Here is a 27,827-nt window from a genome sequence, read left to right as displayed (position 1 = left end):
TCTTTAAAAAGAAACAGAGCATGATGTGCTAACATTAAGCATATTACAAAACTATCTGCCTCAATCACTTTCAAGCACTTGTTAACAGAAACACTATATTCAGAAGGGCTAACTTTTTCGCAATTATGTAGCCTATCTGTATTGATTGTTACTTAAATGTATTCATTGCTATAGGGAAACTGTATCGTTTTTAAGAGACAGTAGCCTATGAGTGATCACTTACAGTAGGTGCAATGGGAATTTGTGTACTTTTGTATTTCGTGATTTCTGATTCATTAAACTTCTCAACCCCACTGGCAGCATCGTAATGTAAATAAGCAGTTATTGGTGGCGCTTTGCAGAATGCTCTGGCTACCTCTGTCGGCTAAGCTGGAATTCTATTGGGAGCAAACGGAAGTAGGCTAGGCTTGTTGCAGTCCAAAAATGTCGGAGGTCAGGAAGGATTATTCCTCAAAAGATTTCCTCTCCGAATTAACTTTAGTGGTAAGAACTTTTGTTTTGTACATTCGAGTTAGTAGGTTTTCGTAGTCGTGACTGTGGTTTCATACATTAAATATTTTGTGTGATATCGTGATAGACATAACAGGTTCTGCGCAGCAAAACTTATTATTCTCATCTAGGCCTATCTCTTATTGGCTATAATTAAATATATAGCCTATATATCACGATGCTTTATAAGAAGAATATAAAAGTACAATGAAATGTATATAGGCTACACTACATAAAGTATGATAATAAAATTTGTTAGGCTACATAAAACAAGAGTAGCCTAGGCGTAACAATAAAAACAACGTAGGCTAATCCAATGTGAAAGTGAAAGCTTTTCACAGTTAAGTGTTCGAACTTCCTGGATCAATAACTCGTGAGCCAAACGTTGTTACTACAAATAACACATCTTTTCAATCGTAGTAACGTAGACAAGCAGCTACAATCTATTTTTTCTCAAAACGAGCTTTCCTTCGTAGTGGACAAAAGACTCCGAAGGGACCGTCTGCAAAGTGCAAAACCCCGAGAAGCGTTTCTACAGTTAATAACTTAAATGTTACTGCACTGTCACCAAATTCAGTTCACACATCACTGCTGTCTTGCTGGTTATACTACACTACTTATTTTGGGAAAATGTGTTTTTGCATAATTTTTATGATTTTCTATTATGAACAATATTCAATAACTGTAATACATTGCATTGGGTTGCAGTGTATTACCATACAAAATTAGGCTGTAGCTGCTTGTCTACGTTACTACGATTGAAAAGAGGTGTTTTTTTGCTCACAAGTTATTGATCCGGGTATATTTCGAATCTGTGAATATATTGCCAAATTTACTTAACTGCTTTTCACTGACATGTTTTGCGCTTTATTAGGCTACCAAGTACATAAGTCAGTCGGGCAAGTTTGGCTAATTCTGTGGCGACTGTGAAACACCCTTTCAGTCTTCATAGTTGAAATCTGCACTGATCAAACATTAATGCTCATTGCTCTGATCAGATAATAATAATTATTATTTTTATTCAAGTGAAATTCAAGTGGAAAAACAACAGCTGATAAAGGTGCACCAAGTAATAGGCCTACCTTTAATTGGCTATGGAAGTTGATTGAAAGGTATGCAGCTACATTTTCTTTCTCTTGCTTTCAGAGGTAACTTTCAGGCTATATGTAAAGTAGCCATATCAACTTACTCTCTGAACATTGGTTATGTTCTAGACTTAGTGTACTTCAGAGTATCCATACTCTGATCCATCATAGATGTGCATTCAAAATGTTTTGAATGAAATCATGACATTTTCTATATAATTTCTATAATAAAATACATATGTGATAGGCCTACATCTCACAACAAATGTGGAAGTAAAATGGCTAAACAAAAAATACGTGCAGGCATATCTTTGCAAGCACATCCTGTTTTTTTTTTTAGTTCAATCAATCTTTCTTTTTTAAATTAATATACTTATCAAATTCTATCATGTAATTCTTGTTTACTTAAAGTAATTAAAATATGGCGATTCATGCAATAAGAATGTAAATCACCATTAAACAAAAGAAGCATGGCACACTTTTAGGCTATAGAGTCAGCTTCCATGAGGACTCCTGGATTCAGTGCTTTGTTGAGAATGTTTTTCTGTGAACAAGAACTGAACATGAACACAGGAAACACTGGGGTTGATCACATAGGGCTTGTCTGTAGTAGGTACATATTTTGAAGAAGTAATTACTTCCCGAATCCTAAAAAGTTAGTTCTATATAATTTGAATGTGTGTACTATGTAATCTGGACGTATTTGCCATTCTGTCCTTATCACATGACCTACGTCAGTTGCATTGCTCCACTGTCATTCATAAATCCTCTCCCGTGGCCTCATGGGATAGTAAAGTGTCCATCTTATACACACTTCAGAATCTCACCGGAAGTAGTAGATCATCCGGGAACTTTTTGTCTACTCTTTTATGATACTGTGAATTCAGACATGCTACAATTGTAGTTTTTCACCTACTATATAGTGAAGTATGCGATTTTGGATGCAGCCAGGGTAATAGACTAGACAAGAAGACACACCTGGGTAGAATCAGGGAACTAATCTAACAAGAAGACTACAAAATGTGGCATACACGACAGGAAACAGGAAATTAAACAAAGCACGGAGAACCAAGTATAACAGTAGGTTGACTGAACTTACTACTGGTCATGTTTTTGGAACTGGCATACCCCAAGTAAGCATGGTCTGGGAAGTTCAGAGAAGTCCAGAAGTTCAGGGTATATGTGATGCTTAGTTAACCTTGCTTTCTGAAATACCCCCCTGTTGTTATTTTTGTCTTGGAATGAAGCTTCAAATCTTATGTAGGCTATATATGGTGTTTTATATATGGAAACACTGTTCCTATAGCTCAAACAGTAGGGCATGGTACCCTGTCATGGGTGCATTACCCATGAAATGATAACAATTTATATCTTTGTGTATACCAATGTAGGACAATTAGGATTAAAGCATCTGCCAAATGCATAAATGTAAAATAAATCTGGGTTTATAGTCATCATATCAATTGTGTAGGAAAATGATTAAGAACCAAATGTAAACATGTACACTTTGTGCATCTTTAAAACACTTGTCATTTTGTAATTTCAGCTCTAACTAACTGCTAACTAACTAACGTGGAGACACGCAATTTGTGATCTGACATTGAAAGAAATTTAATCTTGGTCTCCAGGAATCCAAATGCTCTACCAACGAACTTGAAGATATAAACAACTGATGAGGAATCTAAAGGGCTTCATATTAATCACCTCAACCATCCATGTTGATGAACTGAACCTCAACCAGCATACAGATGATTTTACTGTGGTTTGCTTTTATGACTTATGTCTGGACTTCCTGCTCTCAAGTTTAAACCAAAAGAGCTTGACGGCATCACTCGGTGCAGAGAAAACCAATGTGTCTCGCTTGGATCCATATATAACAATGCAGTACTTTATCTAATGTGTTGAAAAAACCATAATAGAGTTTATGAAGTCTGGAGATGAAACGTTTGCCTCTGCTTTCAAATCAACCTCTCTTGCACCTTATGTAAACATGATCAATTTTGGGATAGTTTTATTTATTGCTGCTACTTTGAATTTCAAATTGTGTCTCAGCACATGTGCTCGTGCTGAATATGAGATAAATGGAGAATGCTGCCCCATGTGTGCGCCAGGTACAGTATACACTGTTTAGCAGAAATTCAGTGTGACCCAGGGAACCTATGTCTTTCATTGTAATAATTTTTACAATTTAATAAAGTAAATAAAGTCTCCTCAAAAAATATTTTTTCTTTTTTACATTTGTAGGAAACCATGTTCTTTGGCACTGCACTGTAGATACAAGTACAACTTGCGTTCCATGTTCTGCATTAACTTACATTGATAAACCCAATGGGTTAGATAAATGCTTTCCCTGCTCTGTCTGTGATGCAGGTGAGTGTGTACTGCAAAATAAAGACTTTAAATACAGAAATGTGTTCTAGCATATTACATTTATTTATTTAAGAAAATGTTTTATGTTTTTCACAGAACTAGGACTAGGAATAAAGAGAAGCTGCACACGCTCTGCAGACACTGTCTGTGAGCCGCTGGTGGGATTCTACTGCATTGAGCAAAATAAAGGCAGCTGTAGATTGGCTGTGAAACACTCTGAATGTCACCCTGGACAATATATCAGACGAGCAGGTGTTTTTCTTTTTTCTTTTGTACATATAGAGGAACAATGGCAATAGAGTGGGAGGACAACTAGCTTTAAAGTCTCCATTAACCTGAAGTTGCAACCGACTGTTGTGACGTATTTTCAGGTGAAACAAAATATTGAATAGAGGCCAGTGTTTTATTTTAGCACACCTCCTCTCCATCCCTCGCTCATAGCAGACTGATGATTGGAGCTTTAAGGATTTTCAAATGAAACGCCATTCCAGAGCAGAAGCAAATATTCAGATTTTGATTAAAGATTACCATGACAAACACAGTTTTTCTGTGTATTAACTTGTACAGATTAATTGTTCACCACAAGACTAGTAATGTGCGCTAACAAAGTAAATAGGGTCAATTTTGATTTCATGATAACTTTTTAAAAAAAAATAATAATTGGATACAAGAATGATTAGTAGTTTGTAATGCTAGACTTTTAGAAAGTCATTCATTATTTTATTATGCTTACAGGAACAGCATTTACTGATACTGAATGTGTCAACTGCACGGAGGGCACTTACTCTAACGGCTCTTTTACTACCTGTCAACCACATTCAATGTGAGTGATTAATAGAGATTCACAATTGTTAAAAATGTATTACAGGATGACCAGATCTTCTAACATTGCTCACATTTACAGATGTGAGAGTGAAGGCCTTAAAGAAATAAAACCAGGAACAATGTCATCTGATGTGGAATGTGGGAAGTCAGTTACAGTTCTTATCATCGTTGGAGTCATTGCTGTAGTCATTATTGGTGTTTTGGTGACTGCTGTTGCATATTGCAAATTAAAACAGAAAAGACAACCCCCTGACACAGGTAAGACAGTGATTATATATACACACTCCTGGGGAAAAAAGGATCAAGCCTTAACATGAAATAGCACCCCAGCTTGCAGACAGCTTTTTACAGGAAGAGGAGTCAGTGTTGTTCCACTCAATGTTGATGGCTTCAAACAGTTCATTAGTATATAGTTCAAATATTCACTATAGTGTTCAAATCTGGACTTTAACCAGGTCAAAACATGATCCTGATGGACTTGTTCTCAAGCCACTTATTGGTTGTCTTTGCAATTTGGGAAGGAACATTGTCGTGTTGAAAAGTAACATCTGATCATTCCTCTTTAGATAACAACTTTTCATTTGTGGGAAGCAAGCCATCCTGAAATATTCTCCTGTACTCCGAAGCATTAAATGACTTCAAAGTGAAGTAGCTCACCAATACCAGCAGCTAAAAATACTCCCCACACAATGACATCTCTTCCTCCATGCTTCTCTGTGGTGGAGATGCATTTATTATTTCTCACCAGATTTTCAAAGTCACCGCTCTTGAGCATGGGGCATCGTGGAGCATTGTGATTCATCACTTCAACAAACTCTTATAATTTGCCCCAAAATTAATCCTGCCTTTGGTGTTTTTCTGAGAAAGCATTGGCTTTTTAAATAGTGCATTTGCTTAAATGTTGCTAATTTCCTGACCAATAGGTTAAGACAATTAAAAGCTTAGTGTTTAGCCATTTTTGACTCTTTTATATATATGTGTGTATATATATACTTGTTGTACAAGTGTTAATGTACTTTTTTTTTTATTTAGATCCAAATTGTTGCTCAATACCAATACCAGAGAGTAATCCCGCTGTGGCGGAAGAGAGACCAGTACCGGAAGGTGCCTGTGAACCAGTAAGTAAAAATTAAGCTGTGTGTATGATCATAGTTTATTTGTTATATCAATATTTAACAAAGCTACAATTCAGTGCATTAAAGGGGTCATATCATGGGGAATCAAATTTTACATGATCTTATAGATAAGAGTTCACTGTACCTTTTGCATTTATTTAGTGTTCAATGCATTTCAGTATGCCAGTTACAGCACAGATTGTTTTATAAACACATTGTAATGCAAACTTTGCAAACTGTAAACCCACATCACAGGGCACAGCAGCAGAAATTACACTTTAAAATAGGAGTACAGAAAGCAAAATACAGAAATTTGGGAAAATCATGCAAATGTCTTTTATATTAAAAACACTACAATATTCTGATATTGGGCTACGTTTCAAATGTGGATATTGAGTATTTTAATAATTATCTTCACTTTTTTCCACTTCAGACCTCACCAGACTCAGAGACTCCTCTTATAACCAGTTGGTAAGAGCCATTGAAGGATCATTAGGAGCTGGATATTACAGTAGGCCTACTCAAATAAAATTGGTTTGTTGTTCTTCATTTTCAGTGATATAATAGATCCAGAACCTTCATCCAAATCACATTCAGAACAAACTTCACAGCAGGTATCAAAGATGTTTATTTGCTAATTAAAATCAAATTAATAAAGCCACTAAAGTCAATAAAATAACCAGATTTTGCCTTATTGAATGTGACCACCATGTTGGCTTGAGTAGCCTACTTCGGTAAAGGCTTGTCTACAATATGATCAGACAAACTAAACAAAAAATGTTATACAATAAAATATGAAAGTTTCTTTATATCTTAAAATAGATAAAGATATGTAACTACTTAACTAAACACAAATGGATAGATGATTATGACAATCTACAAAAAAACCCTCTACTTTTTGCATTTTCTGATACAATGGTCTTGGCACCTAGAATGTGTTGTGTGAAGGAAGAGGAGAAAAAAGGACAACATAACTATGCTGATCACCATTTACTATTTTCTCTCCTTGGAATACAGTCAAAGATCTCTACCTTCTTTTACCATCCAAAGGATTATGGGATGGAATCGGAAGCGAAATGGAGGGTATGCGAGTGATGTCACCATCGGCCAGAGAGACTGCGGTTACATCCCACTGAGCGGCAAATAGACTAAGCGGCAGCATTTGTTTTCAGCGTGAATGCCTCGAAAAACATACAAAACACATCTATAGCGGGAAAGAGCTATGCAATTCGCTCCGTGCACAATATGGCGACCGTTGACGTTCGACCCATAGACAGTATATAAACCGGACACAGCGATCCTATTGGATTCAACGGAGACAAGTGAAGTCAGTTAGAAGCTCTTACTTCCTGATGGTCGAGCATACTGCGCAGACTCAAACTGAGCTTGACGACGTAGATGTAACGTGAGCAACCCATCTCTCTTCTAGTAGCTGTGCCAAGAGAAATCTGAATCATTCCCTTCTGAATCTTGCAGAAACGGAGAGTGTGAGTAGGAGGTGTCCATGAGCTAGGAGCAGGAGTAACTTTTGCTAAGTATTCTGATTAATTATTTTGTCATTTTGCCTCCACGTTCCCCCGATTGCGCGCAAGCTTCTCCTCCTGTCTATACGGTAATCTCTCTACTGTGCGACAGAGAGTCGCGTGGTTATGATGCAATCGTTAGCCTATTTTTTACAAAAACTGCATATACGGGGCCATAACGTAAGATACAAGGTAATGGAGCCTTTTATACATTTTCGTGTTTCTTTAGAAATAAATAATGGACAAACAGAGTCTTTAAACGCCTCAGATGTAAAGTTATTCGCTGTCAAAGTGACGCCAAAATGAATGGGAGTCAATGGGATGCTAACAGCAGGTGATGGTCCGCTAGCCAATGGCAGCGCCCAGGGAAACTTCAAAATAATATGAAACCCTGCCCCCCTGAATCGACCTTGAGTGTGTGGGCCAGTACTTCCGGTGAAATCCTCCGGTGATCTGACAGCAAGAGCAAGAGACAACAGCGACCGAGTTCCATTGCCAGAGATAATTTTTCACAATGAGTGTTTTTAGGATTCAAGAGAGGCCAGATAACCCGATGTGATTGGTGCAGCTCAGATCGAGGGGCATATTTAATGAGCATCATTATTTGACACCAGAGTAACTCGCTGAGCAAATTCAACTTGTGCTCTCGCGAGAACTCTGGATTACCAGGGTACCGTTTCGTCACATTACAACAAAGTAGTCAGCTTTCATGCATTCCCCGTTACCGCTGCGGTACGGGCTGAGTGGATGCAGAAGATCCGGAGGGATGACTTCAACCCAACCAAATTTTTAAATGCATATAATTTTCTGTGTATTTCACCTGTGCGTTTCTACACTTTCTATTACTGTATTTATTTTGTGTATAAACAGTAAAGACCATCAGTTTCATGAATCATTATCTGTCTGGTGTTTATAAGCAGAACATACAGTATTTTACTATGTGTAAAATATACACAAACCTAGCTATATTAAATTGTTTGTGGTACCTACAGTTAAAAATGTAAATGTAAAATATGTGATGATAATATTGATCGAGCAATTGATGCAAGTAAGTGAAAATATAGCAGAATTGAGAAAATAGTATTTATGGAGATAAATTGTAGCCTATCACTGGGCAAACGTGTGAATGTGCACTGGCGTAAATGCGAAACCGGAAGTGATTGACAAATATAAAAAAATAAAAAGATTTTAAAAATCGTCAACGAATATTATTGGTTTAGAAGAATTCCCACATGACAGCGGCCGATCTAAGCTCCACCCCCTGTCCCTGATCTGTATTTCCGCTTATTATGTTGTATGGCGCTTTTTTTGTTGTTGATCACATACGATATTTGTGTCTTTTTATGTAAAGATTACATATTAATGGGGTTTCAGTCGGATATTGAAGACGCGCTCTAGTTTCGGTTTGACAGCCAGGCAGCAAGAACATGTCGTCTTGTCATAAGGAAAAGACAAAATGGTGGATGGAGTGAACATTAAAGTGACGAGTCTTCTTATTTCAATATCTGGTAAGGGCGGGCGATGACCTCAGTTGTCAAGGTTGTCAGACAATCAACTGATCATAATGTAAACGTTTAACAATAATAACGACAAAACATGGCGAGAGCCCAGGGTATCTGAAACTATCACAGTTGAGTAAAGTTGGCAATAAATTCACAGAGTTGAACTCCCCGGGTCAATAACTCGTGAGTTAAACGTTGTTAACACACAAATAACACGTATTTTAAATCGTAGTAACGTAGACAAGCAGCTACAAAGCTTTTCCTCAAAATGAGCTTTCCTTCGCAGTGGACAAAATACATTGATCTGTATGCGCAGGCGGCAGAGAGACAGATCCGAAGGGACCGTCTGCAAAGTGCAAACCCCGAAAAGCGTTAGGCTACTACAAAATCAGTCAATAACTTCAATGTTTCGCACTGTAGTGTCAATGAATTCAGTTCACATATCACTGGTCTCCTGATGGTTATTCTACATCACTTTGTTTATATAAATGTTTTTTTGTATGATTGAAAAATATTCAATAACTTCACTGTAATACACTGTATTGTTGCCATATTCAGTTCACACATCACTGCTGTCCTGCTGGTTATTCTACAACACTTTGTCTGGATAAATTTCCTTTTGTATAAATTGTATAACTAGCGGTGAAGTGTGAACTGAATTTGGCAACGATGCAGTATATTGCAGTTAAGTTATTGAATATTTTTCATAAATAAAAATCACAAAAAATATTACATTTTGTTTTCTTTGAATATTCTTTAATAAACGGTTTAGAAAATATTCTATGAAGTGTTAGATGATTCAACGGTGTTCAACTTATTTTGTCTTTGCAGGTTTTTGTATTTTTCTCACACTTGGAAATCCTTGTGGTCCAAATGAATATAAATCTGATAATGGAGAATGTTGTCCAATGTGTAGTGCAGGTAAGTTAACATACCATTACTTCTAAATATGAGAACTGTTAATAATGCAAAGCACAAACACACAGTGAGAAACACTATAGTAAGGTTTTCTTTTTGTTTTGTGATCCTACATTATACAAAATACTGCCAAATCAATTATTAAATTCCACACGTATACTAATTTCTTTATCCCAGCACAAGTAGCCTACATGGATGCACTCATAGTTAAAATAAAACAAAATACATATCTAACATTTTTGCAGAATTACCTTTGTCTACACTCTTTCCAGATACCTACTGCTATTGTGTGATGGACTGTCTCATAACCTATACCACCTCATTTCCACCTACAGTATTCTATCTGCACAACTGTAGAGAACTTACATGTATATATGTGATAAGGACAGGCACTTTGGGATAGTTACTCACTGGGCCTATAGGAGGGGTCCATACAAGTGTTTTTTTTTTGTCCAGAAGATCCTTGAATTAATTCTTAGTAGAGGTGGGAAGAGAACTAAAATATTCTACTCAAGTAAAATTACTACTACTTTAATAAAATTTTACTTGAGTACAAGTAAAATTACCAGTCTAAAAATCTACTCAAGTAAAAAGTATCTCACTTAAATTTTACTCGTTACTTTATAAAAAAATAGTTACTTTTTTAACAGTGGGGGATTCTCCCATGTAGGGTTGTAACGGTATGAGATTTTCACAGTATGATAATATCTCAGAAAATATCACGGTTTACTGCATTAAAGGGATAATTCACCCAAAAATGAAAATTAGCCCATGATTTATTTACCCTCAAGCCATCCTAGGTGTATATGACATTCTTCTTTCAGACAAATACAATCAGAGTTATATTAAAAAATGTCCTGGCTCTTCCAAGCTTTATAATGGCAGTGAATGGTCATTTCTGTTTTGAAGTCCATAAAAGTGCATCTATCCATCATAAAAGTGTATTTATCTATCATAAAAGTGCCTCTATCCATCATAAAAGTGCTCCACACGGCTCTGCGGGGGTTAATAAAGGCATTCTGAGGCCTTCTTTTTTGGTTTAACAAATACTTCTAATATAACAAACTTTTTTTGTTTGTTTTGTTTAATAATTTGTTTATTAACAAACTTGTTTGTTTTGTTTATTAATATTTAATACAATTATAAAATATTAAATTATTAATAGTTTATTTCATTTTTTAAGAATAATAGAGTCCTATGAAATGTATTTTATTTAGATTTTCTTTTATGATTTAGTACAAATATATTGTCAAAAACGGTGGTAATCAAATGTAAATGTAAACTTTTATCCTTTTATTTTTTGGGAAAGTTCTGCAATACAGATTTCCTAAATTAAAATATAGACAAAAAATATATTCTTTAAATAATGTTTAAATAAATTGTATTGATATTATTAATGCTATTATTTTGAGAAGTACGTTCTATATTATGCCTACAATATTTCTGTCATAATTTCTCCTAGTTAAACCAAACTTTTATTTTGGCGGGTTGTAGTGAAGACCTGTTTCAGAGTGTATTTGACAATGGTTTTTCTCAAATAAAATGATGAAAATGCTCATTAGGCGTTCTCTCAGAGCAGCTCTCTAAATGCTGAATGTATTCATGTCCTTATATTGTTTGTGAGACGCTGAAAACACCATGAGCGTCATGTGTACTTGAGTTTGTAGTAGACGAAGCAGCGCAGCTCATTCACACATAGACAGTAGCATTCACACAGAGATACGCAGAACAAGCAGATTATATATTTACATAGCAGTCTTTTTGCGCTTTAATATTCACAGACCAGGGGTCTCATTTATAAAACTGTGGGTAGGAACCTTACTAAAAATGTACGTGCGCCCGAAAGCCAAAAATGGCGTACGCAAAAAAATATTCAGACTTATAAAACCGTTCGTACGCCAGAACCTGCGCAGAATTCACTTTATAAATCCCAGTCAGCGGAAGATTGTGCGCACATGCGTCTCCACCCCGAAATAACCATATATGGAGCTGACAACGCCTAGTTTTACTATGCAGATCCTCATTTGCATATCATTTGCATATGATTATTCATCCACGTGATAACGTTTAACGGTACAAGACACATTACATTAATAAAAATCAAGTAGTTGCCTATCCTTGCCTTGTTTTTGAATACATAAATCAAATAGTGTAAAATACATTTCAGAGAAAGTTTTTCTCAATCTTTTCCACTGGCCGAATTGTATTTTTAATTGATTTATATTTTTAATGGAAACAGTCAGATATGCCTTGGGCATTATTTGCACGAAACAATTTTCTCTAGACAATCTGGTATTATCATGATAAGCAATTATCTCTGTGGTTAAAACATTAAAACACAGCACGCCACAGGAAAAGTGTTCAAAAACATCGCATCCATAACAATTGATTGAATTTGAATATAAAAAATGTTGTAGCTTCTCAGTAATGATTGATGTTTAAGTGTTTAACTCCATAATTTGAATGTCATATTTAATCTAAATGTTTATCAGAAGTAAAACATAGTTTAAATCATTATTTTATTTATTTAAACTGTTATTTGCGTCAGTTTCACTAAACGGCCCAACGCGCTCGCTGGCGCGGACATTTAAGAAGGGATGGATATTTGCTTCAAGTGACAGGCTTGGTGAGTGAAATTATATTTGTATTATCTTTCTGTATATGTTTAATTTTCTTTAGATTTTCTGTCTAAAAGTGACCAAAAAGACACTTAACTCCAGCTCACCATCGGTGTCGCCAAACTGCTCCATCTCCAAAACGTTTGTACGCATGGGTCAGAGTTTGCGTGCAGGTGCGCATATATTCCCGTCAAGTTTGTTTTTATAAATCACAACTTATGCGTCGGAAGTGGCGTACGCACAAAACGGGGCTGAAAATGTGCGTACGCCACTTCCCACGTTTATAAATGAGGCCCCAGCTCTACTTTCAATTTAATTATCCATACATCAGTTTGCGTGTTTTATGTGACATCTGCGTTATGTTAATTCCATTTGCATGACTGGATTCCAGGATTCCCACATTCTGCCTTAAGTTATAAACGGGACATACTTTATCTGCACGGAGGGATGGTGTTCTATGTTTCCTCCTTTTGCAGCCACATTGCGTCCACATTTTTTGAAAATTGGATATATCTATCCTCGAGGACAACCACGCGTTTTTTCTACATCCAAAGTATTCTCATACTGACCATGGTTCGCTTCATAAGAATTCAACGGCGTTTCACCTTCAGTTGGGTCTACACATAGACAGAATAAGAAAGGGTCTACATCACTTTTTTTTCCGGAGCGCGAAATTTTCGAGATGGTCCACACTGCAGTGCAGAACACGAGATCCAGGGGGCTGGGTTGGATCCAGATCCAGCTCCTCCCACTATATATACTTTGCCCCCATCAGATGAACCAGCATATTGGTGAACCAACGTTTGCTCTTATCAATGTAAGTCTACATTTGAATAATAATATAGTCGAGATAGATTCATAATTTAGTGTGCGCCTGTAAGTAATGATCACAGTTAAATATATGTTTAAGTTTTGACAGTGTCCATACTTTTTGATAACGCCAAGACATGTTTAACGTTTAATAGCGCTAACCAGATAAACAGCTAGCCTACTATAAAATGTACAGACTGGAAACTTGTAGGCAATGTGGAGACATATACAAACACTGCACTCCAGGTATGCATTATTAGTTGTTGCCATGGAGTGTTTTGCTTTCAATGATGAATTAAAACGACAAATTATTATTTTTTCCGAAGTGTTAACAACTTAGTGTTAACTAATAATTGTTGCAAACTGGTATTACTAACAAAATATTAGTGCATTCCTGGAACTGGGCGTCGTTACACTACATCCTTATGCATCGCTTTCTGCCAGGACTTTTACATGCTTTTCCCAAACCCCTGAAGTGACGTCGACGTGCGGGTTAGCAGTAGCATGAGCCGTCAGGCAAGTGTTGTTTAAATAAACTCCTGGTGTTTTGCTCGAGGTCATGGTGCAAAGAACCCTAGGTTGATTTTACTCCGAACCATCTGTAAGTATTTGAAGTGAAAGTGCATGTGGACAATTGAGAGGGGTAAAGGATCAGCCAATCAAAGAATACACTTCTTTTTAAGAGATATTTCTTCTTACATGTAACAAGGAACTACAGGCTTTTCAGGGAAGGTGAAATGTAAGATTTTTTAAATAATTTTTTTTGTTTATGTTTTGGAGTACAATCAAACATTTCTCCAAATGAAAAAAATCTTATAAAATACTTTACTATTGCCCACCACTATATGTAATTTAAAGGTGTACATTCACACAATGTACAAACTGCAGTGTTTGTAAATATTTAAAACGTTATTAAATAAAATTAGTTTTCAGCAAGATTGTTTTTCCATCAAAAGAATAACTAATTCTAGTTGCCTCTCAATGTGGAATAGATAGAGCAACAACATGAGTAAAAGTATGACGTGTTGGAAATCTGTCGACCAATCAAAATGCAGAGATCCAACTCCGGCCCCTGGATTTCGTGTAGGCTACTGCAGTGAGGTGCTACTGATATTTTCCCCTTTATATTAGGCTATTTTTTTAAATTATTATTATTATTTACTCAGTAACCGATATGATTTAAAATGTAGTGAAGTACAATACTTCAAACAAAACGTACTTAAAGTTGCAGTCGGCAAGTCTGGCAGATTGGGTCGACTTAGCCAAAAAAAAATTAATGTTTACAACTCTCATGCCTCTCCCCCACTACCACCGATCACCCTCCCCTTGAGTTTGTGCTCGTCAGTGCGTGTGCACCAGATCTTCTGTGAACGCAACGTCTCTTCAGCATCAAAGCATCATTTTCTTTTCCTTGGATGTTTTGGACCTCCTAGCTCTGGTTGTTGACCGAGGAATTGGAAGCTTGTTAGTAGATTTTCTCTCCGCCATCGCGCTTCGTACAATCCAACACACTGCGAACTTCAGGCATGTGCATGTGATATTGTAACGTGCGCGGGGGAGAGGAAGAATCTGTGGCGTGTGCACAAACTGTGATTGACAGTCAGATCTCACCATAGACAGTATAGATCTCACATAGCCCTGCACTGATTGGACCAGAGGGACCGGGAGCAGTGGATTTTTGCAAAACACATAACAGGCTCCAGGTGGAGGTAGAAGCGCGTTTTTTTTCTAAAACTGGCTGATTTAGGTTGTTCTGTCTGAGCATAGTGTCGGTTTCAGTGAATATAATCAAAAAAATCTTGCCGACGGCATCTTTATTAAGTAAAAGTAAAATTACAGATTTGAAAAACTCCTTAAAGAAGTAGAAGTACACACACACACACACAAATATTACTCAATAACGCGAGTAAATGTAGTTTGTTTCTTTCCACCTCTGATTCTTAGTCATCTTATTCTTGTGTGTTATTATTTGTTGTTTGTAGGGTCAGTGGTAGTCCAAGACTGCACTGATGATTCAAGTACCACATGTAGTTACTGCATTTCAGAAACATTCATAAGTGAGCCCAACGGTCTTAAAAAATGCTTTCCATGCCGTCACTGTGCTAAAAGTAAATATAACATTTTTGTTTCTTTTACCTTTGAAATTAGTAATTTTTGCATTATTGCACTTATATAAAAGTTTTGCTAATTATGCTGTTTTAGGTCAAGGTCTTTACATTCAGAGTAAATGTACTAAAGAAAAAGACACCATCTGTGATGTACTTGATGGATATTACTGCATTGAGGAGGACTCCAATTCACAGTGCCGTCATGCTATAAAACACCGTGTTTGCAAACCAGGACAAGAAACAAAAACACTAGGTATTGTTTCTCAATGCTTAAAAACTAATTTCATTTCCCCCACATCATTTAGTCTAAATCATCCTACATTTTAATTTATGAAAATGTTCACTCTCTGTGTCTACTTACAGGGACAAAAACAGCAGATACAGAATGTGAAAACTGCTCTTTTGGGTTTTATTCTTCTTCTGGGCTGAACTGCACCAAATGGACAGAGTAAGTGAAGTGTTATTTTTTGCTTTGTCTTCTTTGAATTTCTGTTATGTATTATTATTATTAAGGATTGTTGTCATTTTTCTAAGCTGTGCAGCCAGAAATGAGATTCAAATTGAAGATGGCAATCCTGTAAAAGATGTCAAATGTGTACCGAAGAGGAAAAGATATTGTCTTGTAGCTTTCTGTCCTCCTGTCATATGTGCAGCTGTTCTAGCAGTACTATACAGAAGGTCATGCTCAGAAGTTCAAAGAGTCAATAATGGTGAGTGGAAACAGAACTTATTTTTACTAAATTTGTGTCCCAAGTTCTCTTGAAACAATTTTATGTTAAAGTAAAAATCTATTGTATGCTTATTGATCCGCTTAAATTGTACCAATCTGACCCTGTAGAGTAAATTTAATAAATCTAATTTGAAAAAGACCTTGTGAGAAACACAGCAATTAAAGGGATCACCCAAAAATATTTCATTATTTACTCACCATCATGTCTTTCCAAACCTGTATGACTTGCTTTCTTCTGTGAAACACAAAATATATTTTTATTTATTTTTATTTTTATGAAAGTCATTGTTTGGATCCCAGCTTTCTACAACATATCTTTTGTTGCAATAAATAACTGCCTAGTCTCAACCTCAGGTGGCATGTCTATGAACCACCCACACTCTCTTTACTGACCTTCTGATGCATATTGCATCAAAACCTTTTTACTGTCAATAACAGTTAATGTTGATGTACCCATCTCCAGACCCAGAGTCACAAGACACATTTTGTTTCTCAATAATGACAGTCATAAAGTCTTTTAAGTCCCCTTAACTGTCACCGTCCCGTATACGGGACGCCTAACTTTACTTTACTTTACTTAAATCCTAATTAATCCTAATTATAACAAACTATATATTGTTGGAAAGTTCTAAGACTCCTAAATAGATATTTTAGGACTGTTTTTTGTCATAAATTATGTAGGAACAGAAATAGATGAATTTATGACTACTGCACCTCAAAAAATCTACATAATAACAGGAGTTCTGACCTTTGTCACAAAAAGTTGATGCACACACTTTAAATAATTGATATGTTGGTTTTCATGCTAAAATTTCATTAGAAAATATATAATCTAGTATTTGTCAATAAAAAATTATAAAATAATATTATCTTCTAAAAAGTATAATATATATATATATATATATATATATATATATATATATATATATATATATATATATATTATCCTCAAATATAATATTATATTTTTTATCGCTTTTTTTATTATATTACATATTTTAGTAGTTATCATAAATTAGGTATCATTTGAAAGCTTACGATCTCAGAATTCATCCTGTGCAAACTGTTTTGAAATTGGACATTGTGTTACCATAGAAACGGCACTCTAAATGATTTTATCAGGCTCCTCCTCTTTTGGGCATCATTATGTTTCATAATTTATGATCAAAATATTTTCTAATCTTGACTAAACTCATATTGTCAGAAAGGTCTTAGTCTCAAGGTTCCATATTTTGTGACAAGTATTATTTGGACAGAAATTTATTCATTTGTTATGGTAGAATACATACAGTTAAATTCAATGGAATTCAATGACACCCGGTGGCTATTTTTGGTAATACGCCTAAACAAAATCTCATGGGAACTTCATTTTTTGTGATATCAACTTCAAATTTGGAACACAACTTGGCTAGATATATGGCTTTGATTTTATAGTAATTTTTTTGTAAAACATATTTTGCAAAATATATATTTTATAAAAAAGAAAAATATTAAATCAATTATATTTGATTTAATGTAAATTTAAACTTCCATAACTTTTTCATACTTTAATTTTGAAGTGCTTTCACTTCAGCAATAATCTGCAATTTTTTCCCTTTAAAACAAGACCAAACTTAGGTCTATTCTCCAAAGCATTCTTGAATTACAACCATTTAAGCTTGAATAGTGCATTTTAATGTCCATTCTCAAAAAGGGGGGTGACAGGTAAAGGGTTAACAGACAAAAAGAGAAAAAAAATATAAAGTGTAATTAGTGAAAATAAACAACAGATACCTTAGGAAAAGGGACCCCAAAAATAACAAAATAATCCGCTAACTAAAATGAGAAGAAAACGAATTTACCTAATGAAAGAAAAATCCAACAAGAAAAATTATCCCATGTCTATCCACAAAACAAGAGAAAATGTTAAAAGGAAAAAGAGGACATCCAACTTTACCCATAACACTTATTTTTACTACATTGGTAGTTTGATAAATGCAAAAATTACACACCATGTGAGTTTAGGAAAAATGTCAAGCGAAGCGAATCGTGTCCCCTTCTCTGGACTGCTTATATCCTTATGCTACTCCACTATGAGCCAGTCGGATAATTCGCAGCAGTTACCCGGTAATCAGGAGCAGGTGTCTGCAATCTGTACAGACAGAGGAGAGAAAGAGAAACAGAAAAAACAAGCAAACACTAAAAGAAAACAAGTAATAAAAACTCAGTGAGTGTTTTAGCGCAATTTTCTGACGTCATGGGATCACAACACTAAGAGATAGTAAATCTTTTTCGGTGGTTTTTTTTTTTTTTGTGTGCGTTCCCGAGATTAGACCTTCCTTAACATAATGCCGAAAACCCGAAGTCTCTAGGTGGTCTGGTTGAGGAGGAGATAGAAGTGCAAGATTGGTGCGCACAGACAGAACAGAAATCATGAGTTAACAATCGCAATTTTGTCCGTTGGAAAATTGCGCTAAAAATGTCACAGGACGCAAGTTATTGTAGTATGGTCTATTACAGCTATTCTATGTGATTGCGGTTGTTGCTTTACATGTCAGTCACACAATCTTTTCCTTTTTAAAGGGATGGTTCACCCAAAAATTAAAATTCTGTCATCATTTACTCTCCCTCAAGTTGTTCCAAACCTGTATGACTTTCTTTCTTCTGCTAAACACAAAAGAAGATATTTTAAAGAAGGTTGGTAATTAAACAGTTGCTGGTCCCCATTGACATCCATAGTATTTTTTTTTTCCTACTATGGAAGTCAATGGGGTCCATCAGTCGTTTGGTTACCGGCTTTCTTCACAATATCTTATTTTGTGTTCAGCAGAAGAAAGAAAGTCATACAGGTTTGGAACAACTTGAGGGAGAGTAAATGATGACAGAATTTTCATTTTTGGGTGAACTATCCCTTTAAGAGGAATAAGCTGCAATATAGAGCAGAATTTGTTAGTTAATTGTCTGACTATGTGAGGCTATTTACTGTCCATTTTATCCAAAACATTCAGATTTTTCTCAGTACTTCACTTCATTGACATAAAATGTCATAAAATGACAGTAATAAGTCAAATGATATTGCTGTGTAACATTAATAACATTTAAAGTGCATTTTATCCTTATTTTAACTACAAATGTAATTTCTTTTGGAATGTTTTCCAGGTGACAAAAGAAATAGGGTAAGTTTTCGGTTTCCTAATGTGACAAACTAGTGTAACTGTAATCTTTATTAGTCCAAATAGGCTTTGTTCAGTTTTGTAAAAAACTTTCCTCTGTTTTTAGTTAAGGTAAGAACAGTCTTCAAACATTGTCATGACTTGACTGGATTTTGGTTTTGTTTAACAGCTTCCCATTGAAGAAACAAGCCCTGGACCAGCGACAACAGGTCAAACACTGTAAGACCAACTCCCCCCCGTATTATTTTCCTAGTTGTGAAGGTGGCAATGTACTAAAAGCCTATATTGTGTATTGTTTGTTTACAGGGAGGAAAACAATGAGAGACCAACAGATGATACTTGAAACTGTATCTTATTCCTCCTGCAATCCTCCTCTACTTATGTGTCCAACACAATGGTGATGGAGAAGTGAGAGGCTCCAGGACTCCAGAACTGTGTTTCTTAATGTTTTCACCAGAGCATCTTCAGCTAGGAGAGCAGACTAAACACCTGTTCACAATGACAATGATCTGCAACAACAAAAATGTTGTCAAAAAGATGGTGATCGACATGGGCATGTCCTGTAATATGAGAAACGATATGAAGAGCAATGGTCCAATAAGAGTGGAGATAGAGGGGCATTTCATGTGCAAAAACTGTAGTTGCAACACGTTCTCACTCCTAACTCATCACTTATTGACTGTAAGAATTGAGAAATTAGGAAATGCCGGTTTGGTTGGGGAGCACCCAAACCCTAAGAGGACAAAAGACCTCTCTGGAAATTACCATTTGAACTCACCATTTGAGAGACAAAGTCTCACCTCAGAACACATCTCTCCCCCTCTTCCTCACTCCCCCTCTCACATGCTGAGACCACATGTAAATCACCCAAGGAAATGTATAGTTTAATGTGAATGATTATCACAGAGTATTCTTCATTTTGGTATCATTAAAAATGTCACAGTGCGACTGGTGCAAATGTCCCATTTCCAAATAAGTAAAACAAAAGGTAATAAGGTTTTTGAGAGTTTATGGATAACTAGCACACAAAGGGCCCTATCTTGCACCCAGCGCAATTGACTTTGTACACCGACGCATGTATCATTCCTATTTTGCACCCGCGCAAAGCGCGCTTTTCCCTCCACAAAAGCACGTCGCTAAACTAGGGAATGAACTTGCGCTCCCTGGGCGGTTCAGCGCAAAAAAGGAGGCGTGTTCCGGCGCAAACATTCCTTCATGCTATTTTGCAGGTTTAGAAAACAATTGCGCCACTAACCAGGAAAAAATAGTTTAAAGTCAGTGGCGCGTTGCGCATGTTATTCATATGCTATTTTAAGGGCGCATGCTTGGCCATAATCAATGTAGCGTGTGCACAACGCGCATACACTTTGATTCTCTCATCTACACAGAAGCAGCAGTTTTCATTTTTGCAAATCATATATTATTACGATAGATAGATAGATAGACAATTTATTATAAAAGCATACATCTAGCTTACACATTTACCCAAATTATCATACGCCTTTTTAACCGAAGTTAATTTGGGTGGGTTTCTCCATCCCCAACGTCCCTGACGAGAGAGTTGCTCTCCTTGGCTGTGAACCGCTCCTGGCGCGCGCCTGGCAAATCCGCCGTTATAATAGGAATCCGCTTTAGAACAAAGTGCGCCTGCTCTTAAAGGGAATGTGAGATGTCGCTCTGATTGGTTTATTTCACGATACGCCCAAACCACACCTATGAATAATGAAGCTACTTCAGACCAACACATTTTAGATTTGTGCCTGGCGCAAGAGTCATTTATCCCGCTGGGAAAATAGCAACAGCGCCAAGACCCGCCCACAAAGTTACTTGCGTTTTGCGCTTTGACACTTGCGTTTCAGATCGTTAAAATAGGGCCCAAAGAGGGGTTGGCCTCTAGACAAATGGTCACCCACTCCCAAAAGATTTAACCTCTGAATGCAAATTTCTTTTGTTAGCACATGTTTCCATGTGAAAGAGGTCTGGCTATTTAATGAAATGCAGCAGGGAGTTTGAGGCCTTTTCTGTACTTCAGATTGGTCCATGAGGCTGAGAGAGAGAGATCTCTCAGCCTCATGTATTTCTAAAAGTTGGGTTTGCATCTTCATGAGGTTTTATTAATTAACAAAGTTCGGGAGGAGCACAAGTGGAGAGCACTCAGCAATCAATGGTAAGAGGTATATATACACTCGGCAGTCTCACATCAATCCATTGACAGTTTTGCAGCATTTAGCACAGCAGTACCGTCCTAACGTCCGAATCAAGCAATTCCCGTCCGATGAATAATCAGGGTTGCCAACACTCACGCTTTCAGCATCAATCTCACGCTCACACGCAAGAAATGTCATGCCAAAATCCACGTTTCTCCCCTCTCAATCCGTTAATTTTCTGTTGATGACTAGACCACAGCGTATTAATGACAGCAGAGGAGTTTAAGGCACACAGCTGTAACATCTGCCTACAACGTTCTCACTGCAGTTTTCTCTGATCGTTGATTCGCTGAAACCTGATACGTCACTTGCGTGTGAGAAGTTCAGAGAGAGTTCAGAGCATAGGTTCGGAGTCGGAGCCCACTGATGCGCGTTTGAAAGTTTGGATGACAATCAAGGTAAGCAGATAATAAAATGGTGTGCCTTGCACTACAGACGTAGCCTTGCCTAATCAGTCTGTGTGCCGAGAGTACAGACTTCAACTGCAAACGTTGTCTGACGTGCGTTCTCTTTCATCATCTCGTTTCGAGATCCACCTATGGGAAGGGCATCCGCACCTGACCTCTGCAGAAGCATCCAATTGCACCAAGTCTGGCCTGACAGACAGAAGCGCGTGACCAATGCCCGGTAAGGGACCCGCCCCTTACCAAGTGTATAAACCACTAGCACGCGCTATCTTACCTCAGTTGTTATTCGCTTCTCGCGACCTCTTTGCTTCGCTGCTCTACGTGTTTCGCTGACTTCACTACAGTCAACAGGAGGATATATCATCTTCGATCAGCCTCCGCCTGGCGTGATTGTCAGTCGGTTACGTTCAGTTGCGATTGGTTTCTGGTTGCAAGCCACCCACGCTCGCTACCTAGATTCGCTCAGGCTGCCCGCCTGCGTCTTAGGTTTCACCTCTCCCATGGATCACAAACAAGCTGTTAGTATGGCCTCCGGTCCTGTTAACCCGTCCGATTCGCAGTCGCGTGCATGTCCTGCCGCCTGCGGTTCACTCATCGCCGCGAGGGATATCCATCCCTTTTGCGTGGTTTGCAGCCATTGCCTCGCCCTGCCTAGGAAGCTTCTCCGACGCCGACTTAAGGTTGCGTCCACCCAAAGCGCGGATGATCAGTACGACTCGGATGTGGGAGTAGGTGAAAACGTTGCAGCTCCAGGCGCCTCCCAGAGCTTGCCTTCTCTCAGCTGGGCTGACCAGTCTGAGGGTTTAGTCGAGGAATTTCTTCCCGGTGCTTCCTCGCTCGACTATGAGCCGCCCGGCTCAGGCGAGGACGAGGACCCCGCTATACTTGATGGCTCGGACGACGAGGAAACCATCCCGTCCGCCCAAGCTGCCCCGGTTAGCGGCTCGGCTACACTACCGCACGCAGTCCTTCTCGAGGTGTGTGAGCGAGCGGCCGCTCGTCTCGGCATCGAAAGGCCGGCCCTCCAGAATGCCGCCGACCAAGAGAGGGATGTGTATGACGGCAAGCTCCTGGGGCCCCCTCCCGGTCCTAGGAAGCAGCTCATGCCGGTCCTCCCCGCGTGCGCTAAGCACATGCGTCACTACTGGAGAGACCCGCTCGATCTTAAGCACGGCTTAGCGGGTCTGGAGGTGAAGGACATGGCAGCGTGTGGTATGGGCGACCCTCCCACCATCGAGCCCTCGATTGCCAGACACCTTAACCCCTCGCAGGGAGGATTACTGGCCCCCCCTAAGCCAGCTCTCCCCAATAAGATGGACCGCTTCTCAGCTTCTGTCTTCCAGGCCTCGTACAAGGCCTCGGCCCTCGCGGTTCAGGCTCTTAATGTTTCCTCCCTCCTCTCGGCCTACCAGGTGGAGCTGCTGGAGGATATGAGCTCGCATCTGGAGAAAGGCGTGCAATCTCCGACGCTGTGGAAGGAGATCGTCACCGTCAACGATCTGGTCCTTCGCAACGCCCGCCAGGCCGTCCAAGCCAGCGGACGTTCTATGGCCTTATCCGTCGTGGGGGAACGCGCCCTCTGGCTCAATCTCTCTGGTCTGCCCGACAGCGAGAAACGCCGCATAGCAGGAGCGCCGGTGGAACCAGGCCAGGCTCTTTTCGGCCCTGCTGCAACAGCGGTGCGATGACAAGAAGAAGGAGGATGAGGCATTTAAACTATGCCTGCCCAACAACTCTACCCCGTCGGACGGGAAGAGGAAAAGGCATACCTGATGCTCAGCCCCAGGGGCTTCTCTGTCCAGGTTTTCGGGCGGCCAGCCCATTGGACACAAGTTTGAGAAAAAGAGGAAGTTCTCAACTCGAGGGCCCCTTTTCCCTCGTTCGGGTGCCCAACCTCAGTTCAACACGGACTTGTCACAAGTTCAGGTGTGGTCCATACAAAATTTCCCCTCCCAGCTTCTAGTTTCAGAACTAGGGGGAAATTCACTGCCAAAAAGTGCCCCAACACTGTTGAAAAGTGCTCAACCACAGTCTCTTCACAGTTTGCACAAACAACCTCTCACACATTCAATAAAGGTTCATATCCCTGTGTGTGTTTCAAAAATCAAAAAAATCAAAAACAACAGAATTATCTAACACTGAGAGTGGAAGCTCTGCCCAGTGCTGTTGTTCCTCAGAAATCCTACATGTCGCCCCTAAGCTGTCCACTAGATGGCGCCATTGTATCACAAATGAACAATCCGGTTGTATTGCCAGCCCTAAGCAATTCTCCGGTGAGTGTGGGCTCCCTCATGTCACACGTGACAGCCTGGCAGGTCTGTGTCACCCCCAGATTGGGTGATGCGCACCATAATGAAGGGCTACAGGCTTCAGTTTGCCAGAAAACCTCCACGTTTCAACGGAGTTATCTTTTCTCACACAGAAGAGAGCTCCGCGCACATTCTGAAAGACGAGATATCTTCTCTCCTCGAGAAAGGGGCGGTGCGAGCAGTGCCTCCGCATCAGTGTCATCAGGGCTTTTACTCCCGTTATTTCCTGATCCCAAAAAAGACGGTTCTCTTCGTCCTATTCTGGATCTCAGAGTGTTGAACAAACATTTAAGGAAATACAATTTCAGAATGTTAACCCACAACGTTCTCTCGCGTGCAATAAAACAGAACGATTGGTTCACATCGATCGATCTGAAAGATGCTTTTTTCTACATAAGCATTTATCCTTCACACAGGAAGTTTCTTCGTTTCGCCTTTCAAGGCATATGTTACGAGTTCACAGTGCTTCCGTTTGGCCTAGCTCTCAGCCCGAGAACATTTTGTCTGTGTGTGGAGAGAATAGCGGGGCTCAAAATCCTGACTTACATAGACGATTGGCTTATTATAGCCGATTTGAGAGAAATCGTCATGCAAAACACTGCCCGTGTACTCGCGCACATCACAGCGCTCTGCTTCAGAGTGAATGTGAGCAAGAGCAATTTCACTCCCACGCAGAGAGTAATTTCTGGGTCTGGAGCTGAATTCGGGTACAATGCGCGCGCGTCTGTCACAAGAACGCGTTCTCTCCTTAATGAATTGCCTCACACAATTCAGAGAAGGAGCGAGAGTACATTATCACGCATGTCTCAGGTTACAGGGTCTTATGCCGGCGGCTATTCATGTCCTGCCTTTGGGCCTTCTGAGAATGAGGGCGTTCATGAAGTGGGTTTTATCTCTTCACCTCAGCCCTTTACGCGATCTCCGCCGCTCTGTCAAAGTGACGCGCACGTGCACAGTAGCGCTGCACCACTGGAGGAACGCGGAGTTTTACGCGCATGGGACCCCTCTCGGGGCGATTATGCTGCGGAAAGTAGTAACGACAGACGCATCCTTAACAGGATGGGGAGCCACGCAAGAGGGCAGAACAGTGAATGGTGTGTGGCCAAGCACACTTCACTCAGCCCATATAAATTATTTAGAGTTCCTCACGGTGTGGAAGGCTCTGAATTACTTTCTGCCCCCGCTTGCAGGGCCAACATGTGCTGGTGCGCTGCGACAACACAACAGCCGTAGCATATATCAACCACCAGGGGGGGATGCGCTCCTCCAAGCTGCATGCTCTCGCTCTCAAGCTGTTAGTATGGAGCAGGCAGCACTTTCTTTCGTTACGGGCAATTGTATGTTTTTTGCCATATTTTTGCTGTCATTCAACTTGATTTCATATGATTCAATGAGTCACATGGGTCTTTATCATTGAATTGAATTTTGTAATGTTAATGGTCAAATCATGAATAATGTAATCAAATTTATTAATTATCAACATTTTATTAAAGCTTTAGTATAGCTTCTGGTGTTTTAAGGTCAATTCTGTCCTGCCAAATGCCTCTGTCTAATAAAGAGAGGCAGAGCCGGTTCAGAGCCAGGATAAACGTAGATGCAAAAGCTAGGGCTGAGTATCTTGGACAAAAGAGAGCAAGGTATTATAGTGTTGACTCAGTGGAGTGATAATGCATCAGTAAGCAAACTTGAAATATTAATTGAAATAGGTTCACACTCCTATAAACATTCCTATAATCTAAACGCGTAATATGCATGTGCACGCCATCAGCGTTCTCACAGGTTCACGTTTTTAAAGTTTGCGCAGAAAGAACTTAACGGTTTTCTGTTAGAACGGTGTTGTGTTAGCGGCCCTTAAGTTAATAACTAATGATCGTTGCGACGGAAGTGAATCAATCAAAACTAACTTTAGCTGGACAATAACTTTATTCTAGAGCTGCTGTAAAGCCAAAACAATCTCTGTTACTTTAATTTCCTATTATCACTGTAAAGCTGCTTTGGAACAATCTACATTGTTAAAGCGCTGTATAAATGAAGATGACTTGACTTGACTCATTTGCAATAAGCCTCAGGGCCCTGTCTTGCACCCAGTGCAATTGACTTTGTACACCGACGCATGTATCATTCCTATTTCTCACCCGCGCACAGCGGACTTTTCCCTCCACAGACGCACGTCGGTAAATTAGGGAATGAACTTGCGCTCCGGGGGCGGTTCAGCGCAAAGAGGAGGCGTGTTCCGGTGCAAACGTGCCCTGGTGCTATTTTGCAGTTTCAGAAAACAATTCCGCCACAGACCAGGAGAAACCTAGTCTAAAGTCAGTGGCGCATTATTCAGATGCTATTTTAAAGGTGCCTTATGTAAAAATTGAGGTAAAAATATCCAAAAAATGAGCTACATGCATCAAAAGAATGAGAAGAAATAAGGGCGATGATGTCATTAAAAAAATGTCAAGTTATAGTGCTGCAGAGATATCAACCTGAATTAGCATTAGCATTAATAGCCACGGCCCGACAGGTGTCGTAATACCAGTTTCGGCCATGGGAGGCGGTATGCCGGCAACATAACCACCAGCCAAACATGCAATACACGAATAACTCGCACGGCTTGTGGGCATTTTAACCTGATGTCAATCGTGTGGAAAGTAGCCTACAGCCCACTACTACATTCAAATAAAATATGATAAAAAAGGAACAGAACCAGAGTAAACATTGGCACTGCTTTTCATCGCTGGAGACAACTAATGGACATGAAAAAAATGAGGTTTGACTTCGAACTTGCAACATTTCTTTTGGATTGGTAAGTAAGATGCTGTTAGTATTTCGTTAGAAGTTTGTTTTATATGTTTGTGTAGATTTTCGGGAAGTTATAACATAGAAATGTATCGAAGGCTGTTCGATAAACGTATATAACGTTCATAAATACAGTATTGTAATATAGTACACATAGCACAATCTCTATTGCTCTTTTTTTCTTGCCAACTAACGTTACGTGACCTATATTATGTATATTAAATGGCTTTCCTGAGGTAAATCTGACATAATTGTTCTCCAGCTGTGTTATTGACCTCTTCACGATGATAAAAAACACTGATTGGTCGATATTATGTATGAGGAATACATTTTGGTAAGTTGTAGCCTAACATTACTGTATCTTTCAGTGTTCGTGATTTTTTTACTATTAGCTAGTAGAGATGATCGGTTCACATGCCCTAGGGATCTGTCGTGTAACATTTACAAGCGCCAAAACGGTATTTAATTGACAGAATCTGAGAGCTGAGATTTTTTATATCATAACTAACCTGCTCTGTCTAGTCTGTCGGTCTCCGTGTCCTCTTTGCTTCGCGATTTTTCTGTGCGTGAGAAAATTGATGTGTGGGGTGAGAGCGTGTGAAAAGTGTTTGCGTGTGTCTCACGGTTAATGCGTGAGAGTTGGAAGCTCTGGTTACGTTGGCGCTAGCTTGGTCAACATCAGCGAATGCTGTCTGTCAAATTAATGTAATTCAAACTAACAATAAAAATGTAATATGAACAAAACGAATATGAACATATTCACTGGTAAAGGTGAAGGGGAGTAGCTTGAAGATATTCATACTCTAGAGTAGACCAACTCACTTTCTGGAGGTATACTGCCCCCATCTGGTATGGAATGTGGAGTATGAATT

At 38.9% G+C, this 27,827-nt stretch overlaps 2 protein-coding genes across 7 annotated transcripts; both read left to right on the top strand.

The window, feature by feature from the left end:
• Positions 1 to 340: 340 nt before the first annotated feature.
• LOC311098282 (tumor necrosis factor receptor superfamily member 5-like) lies at positions 341 to 8,299 on the top strand. 4 transcript variants are annotated; one of them, XM_084138404.1, is made up of 11 exons: positions 341 to 483; positions 1,516 to 1,601; positions 3,203 to 3,685; positions 3,819 to 3,944; positions 4,041 to 4,196; positions 4,680 to 4,767; positions 4,849 to 5,027; positions 5,802 to 5,887; positions 6,318 to 6,355; positions 6,441 to 6,498; positions 6,902 to 8,299. In XM_084138404.1, exons 3-11 carry the CDS (start codon positions 3,499 to 3,501, stop codon positions 6,977 to 6,979), a joined length of 996 nt encoding a protein of 331 aa, XP_083994530.1. In that variant the 5' UTR covers positions 341 to 483; positions 1,516 to 1,601; positions 3,203 to 3,498; the 3' UTR covers positions 6,980 to 8,299. The 4 variants fall into 4 exon arrangements, with proteins under 4 accessions (XP_083994530.1, XP_083994531.1, XP_083994533.1 ...); XM_084138405.1 differs by having other exon boundaries at positions 3,121 to 3,685; XM_084138407.1 differs by lacking the exon at positions 1,516 to 1,601 and having other exon boundaries at positions 364 to 483.
• A 138-nt stretch (positions 8,300 to 8,437) lies between these two features.
• LOC311098280 (tumor necrosis factor receptor superfamily member 5-like) lies at positions 8,438 to 27,152 on the top strand. Of its 3 annotated transcripts, XM_084138401.1 has the most exons (9): positions 8,438 to 8,915; positions 9,741 to 9,830; positions 15,238 to 15,363; positions 15,458 to 15,616; positions 15,727 to 15,811; positions 15,898 to 16,073; positions 19,232 to 19,248; positions 19,415 to 19,464; positions 19,552 to 20,193. In XM_084138401.1, exons 1-9 carry the CDS (start codon positions 8,864 to 8,866, stop codon positions 19,586 to 19,588), a joined length of 792 nt encoding a protein of 263 aa, XP_083994527.1. In that variant the 5' UTR covers positions 8,438 to 8,863; the 3' UTR covers positions 19,589 to 20,193. The 3 variants fall into 3 exon arrangements, with proteins under 3 accessions (XP_083994527.1, XP_083994528.1, XP_083994526.1); XM_084138402.1 differs by lacking the exon at positions 15,238 to 15,363; XM_084138400.1 differs by lacking the exons at positions 8,438 to 8,915; positions 9,741 to 9,830; positions 15,238 to 15,363; ... (2 more) ...; positions 15,898 to 16,073; positions 19,232 to 19,248 and having other exon boundaries at positions 19,255 to 19,464; positions 19,552 to 27,152.
• The last annotated feature ends 675 nt before the right edge of the window (positions 27,153 to 27,827 follow it).

The sequence above is a fragment of the Abramis brama genome (assembly GCF_963993115.1).
Source record: "Abramis brama genome assembly, chromosome: 16".
In the NCBI taxonomy this organism is placed as follows: Eukaryota; Metazoa; Chordata; class Actinopteri; order Cypriniformes; family Leuciscidae; genus Abramis; species Abramis brama.
Note: the sequence above shows the minus strand (reverse complement) of the source record. Positions and strands in the feature narration are given on the sequence as shown.

Excerpts from the sequence above, each read along its gene's own strand:
- LOC311098282 (XM_084138404.1), top strand. The coding sequence starts at position 3,499 with ATGAAGTCTGGAGATGAAACGTTTGCCTCTGCTTTCAAATCAACCTCT. Across the intron at positions 3,945-4,040 it reads CTGCTCTGTCTGTGATGCAG|AACTAGGACTAGGAATAAAG; the intron begins GTGAGTGTGTAC and ends TGTTTTTCACAG. Across the intron at positions 5,888-6,317 it reads CGGAAGGTGCCTGTGAACCA|ACCTCACCAGACTCAGAGAC; the intron begins GTAAGTAAAAAT and ends TTTCCACTTCAG.
- LOC311098280 (XM_084138400.1), top strand. The coding sequence starts at position 22,360 with ATGGATCACAAACAAGCTGTTAGTATGGCCTCCGGTCCTGTTAACCCG.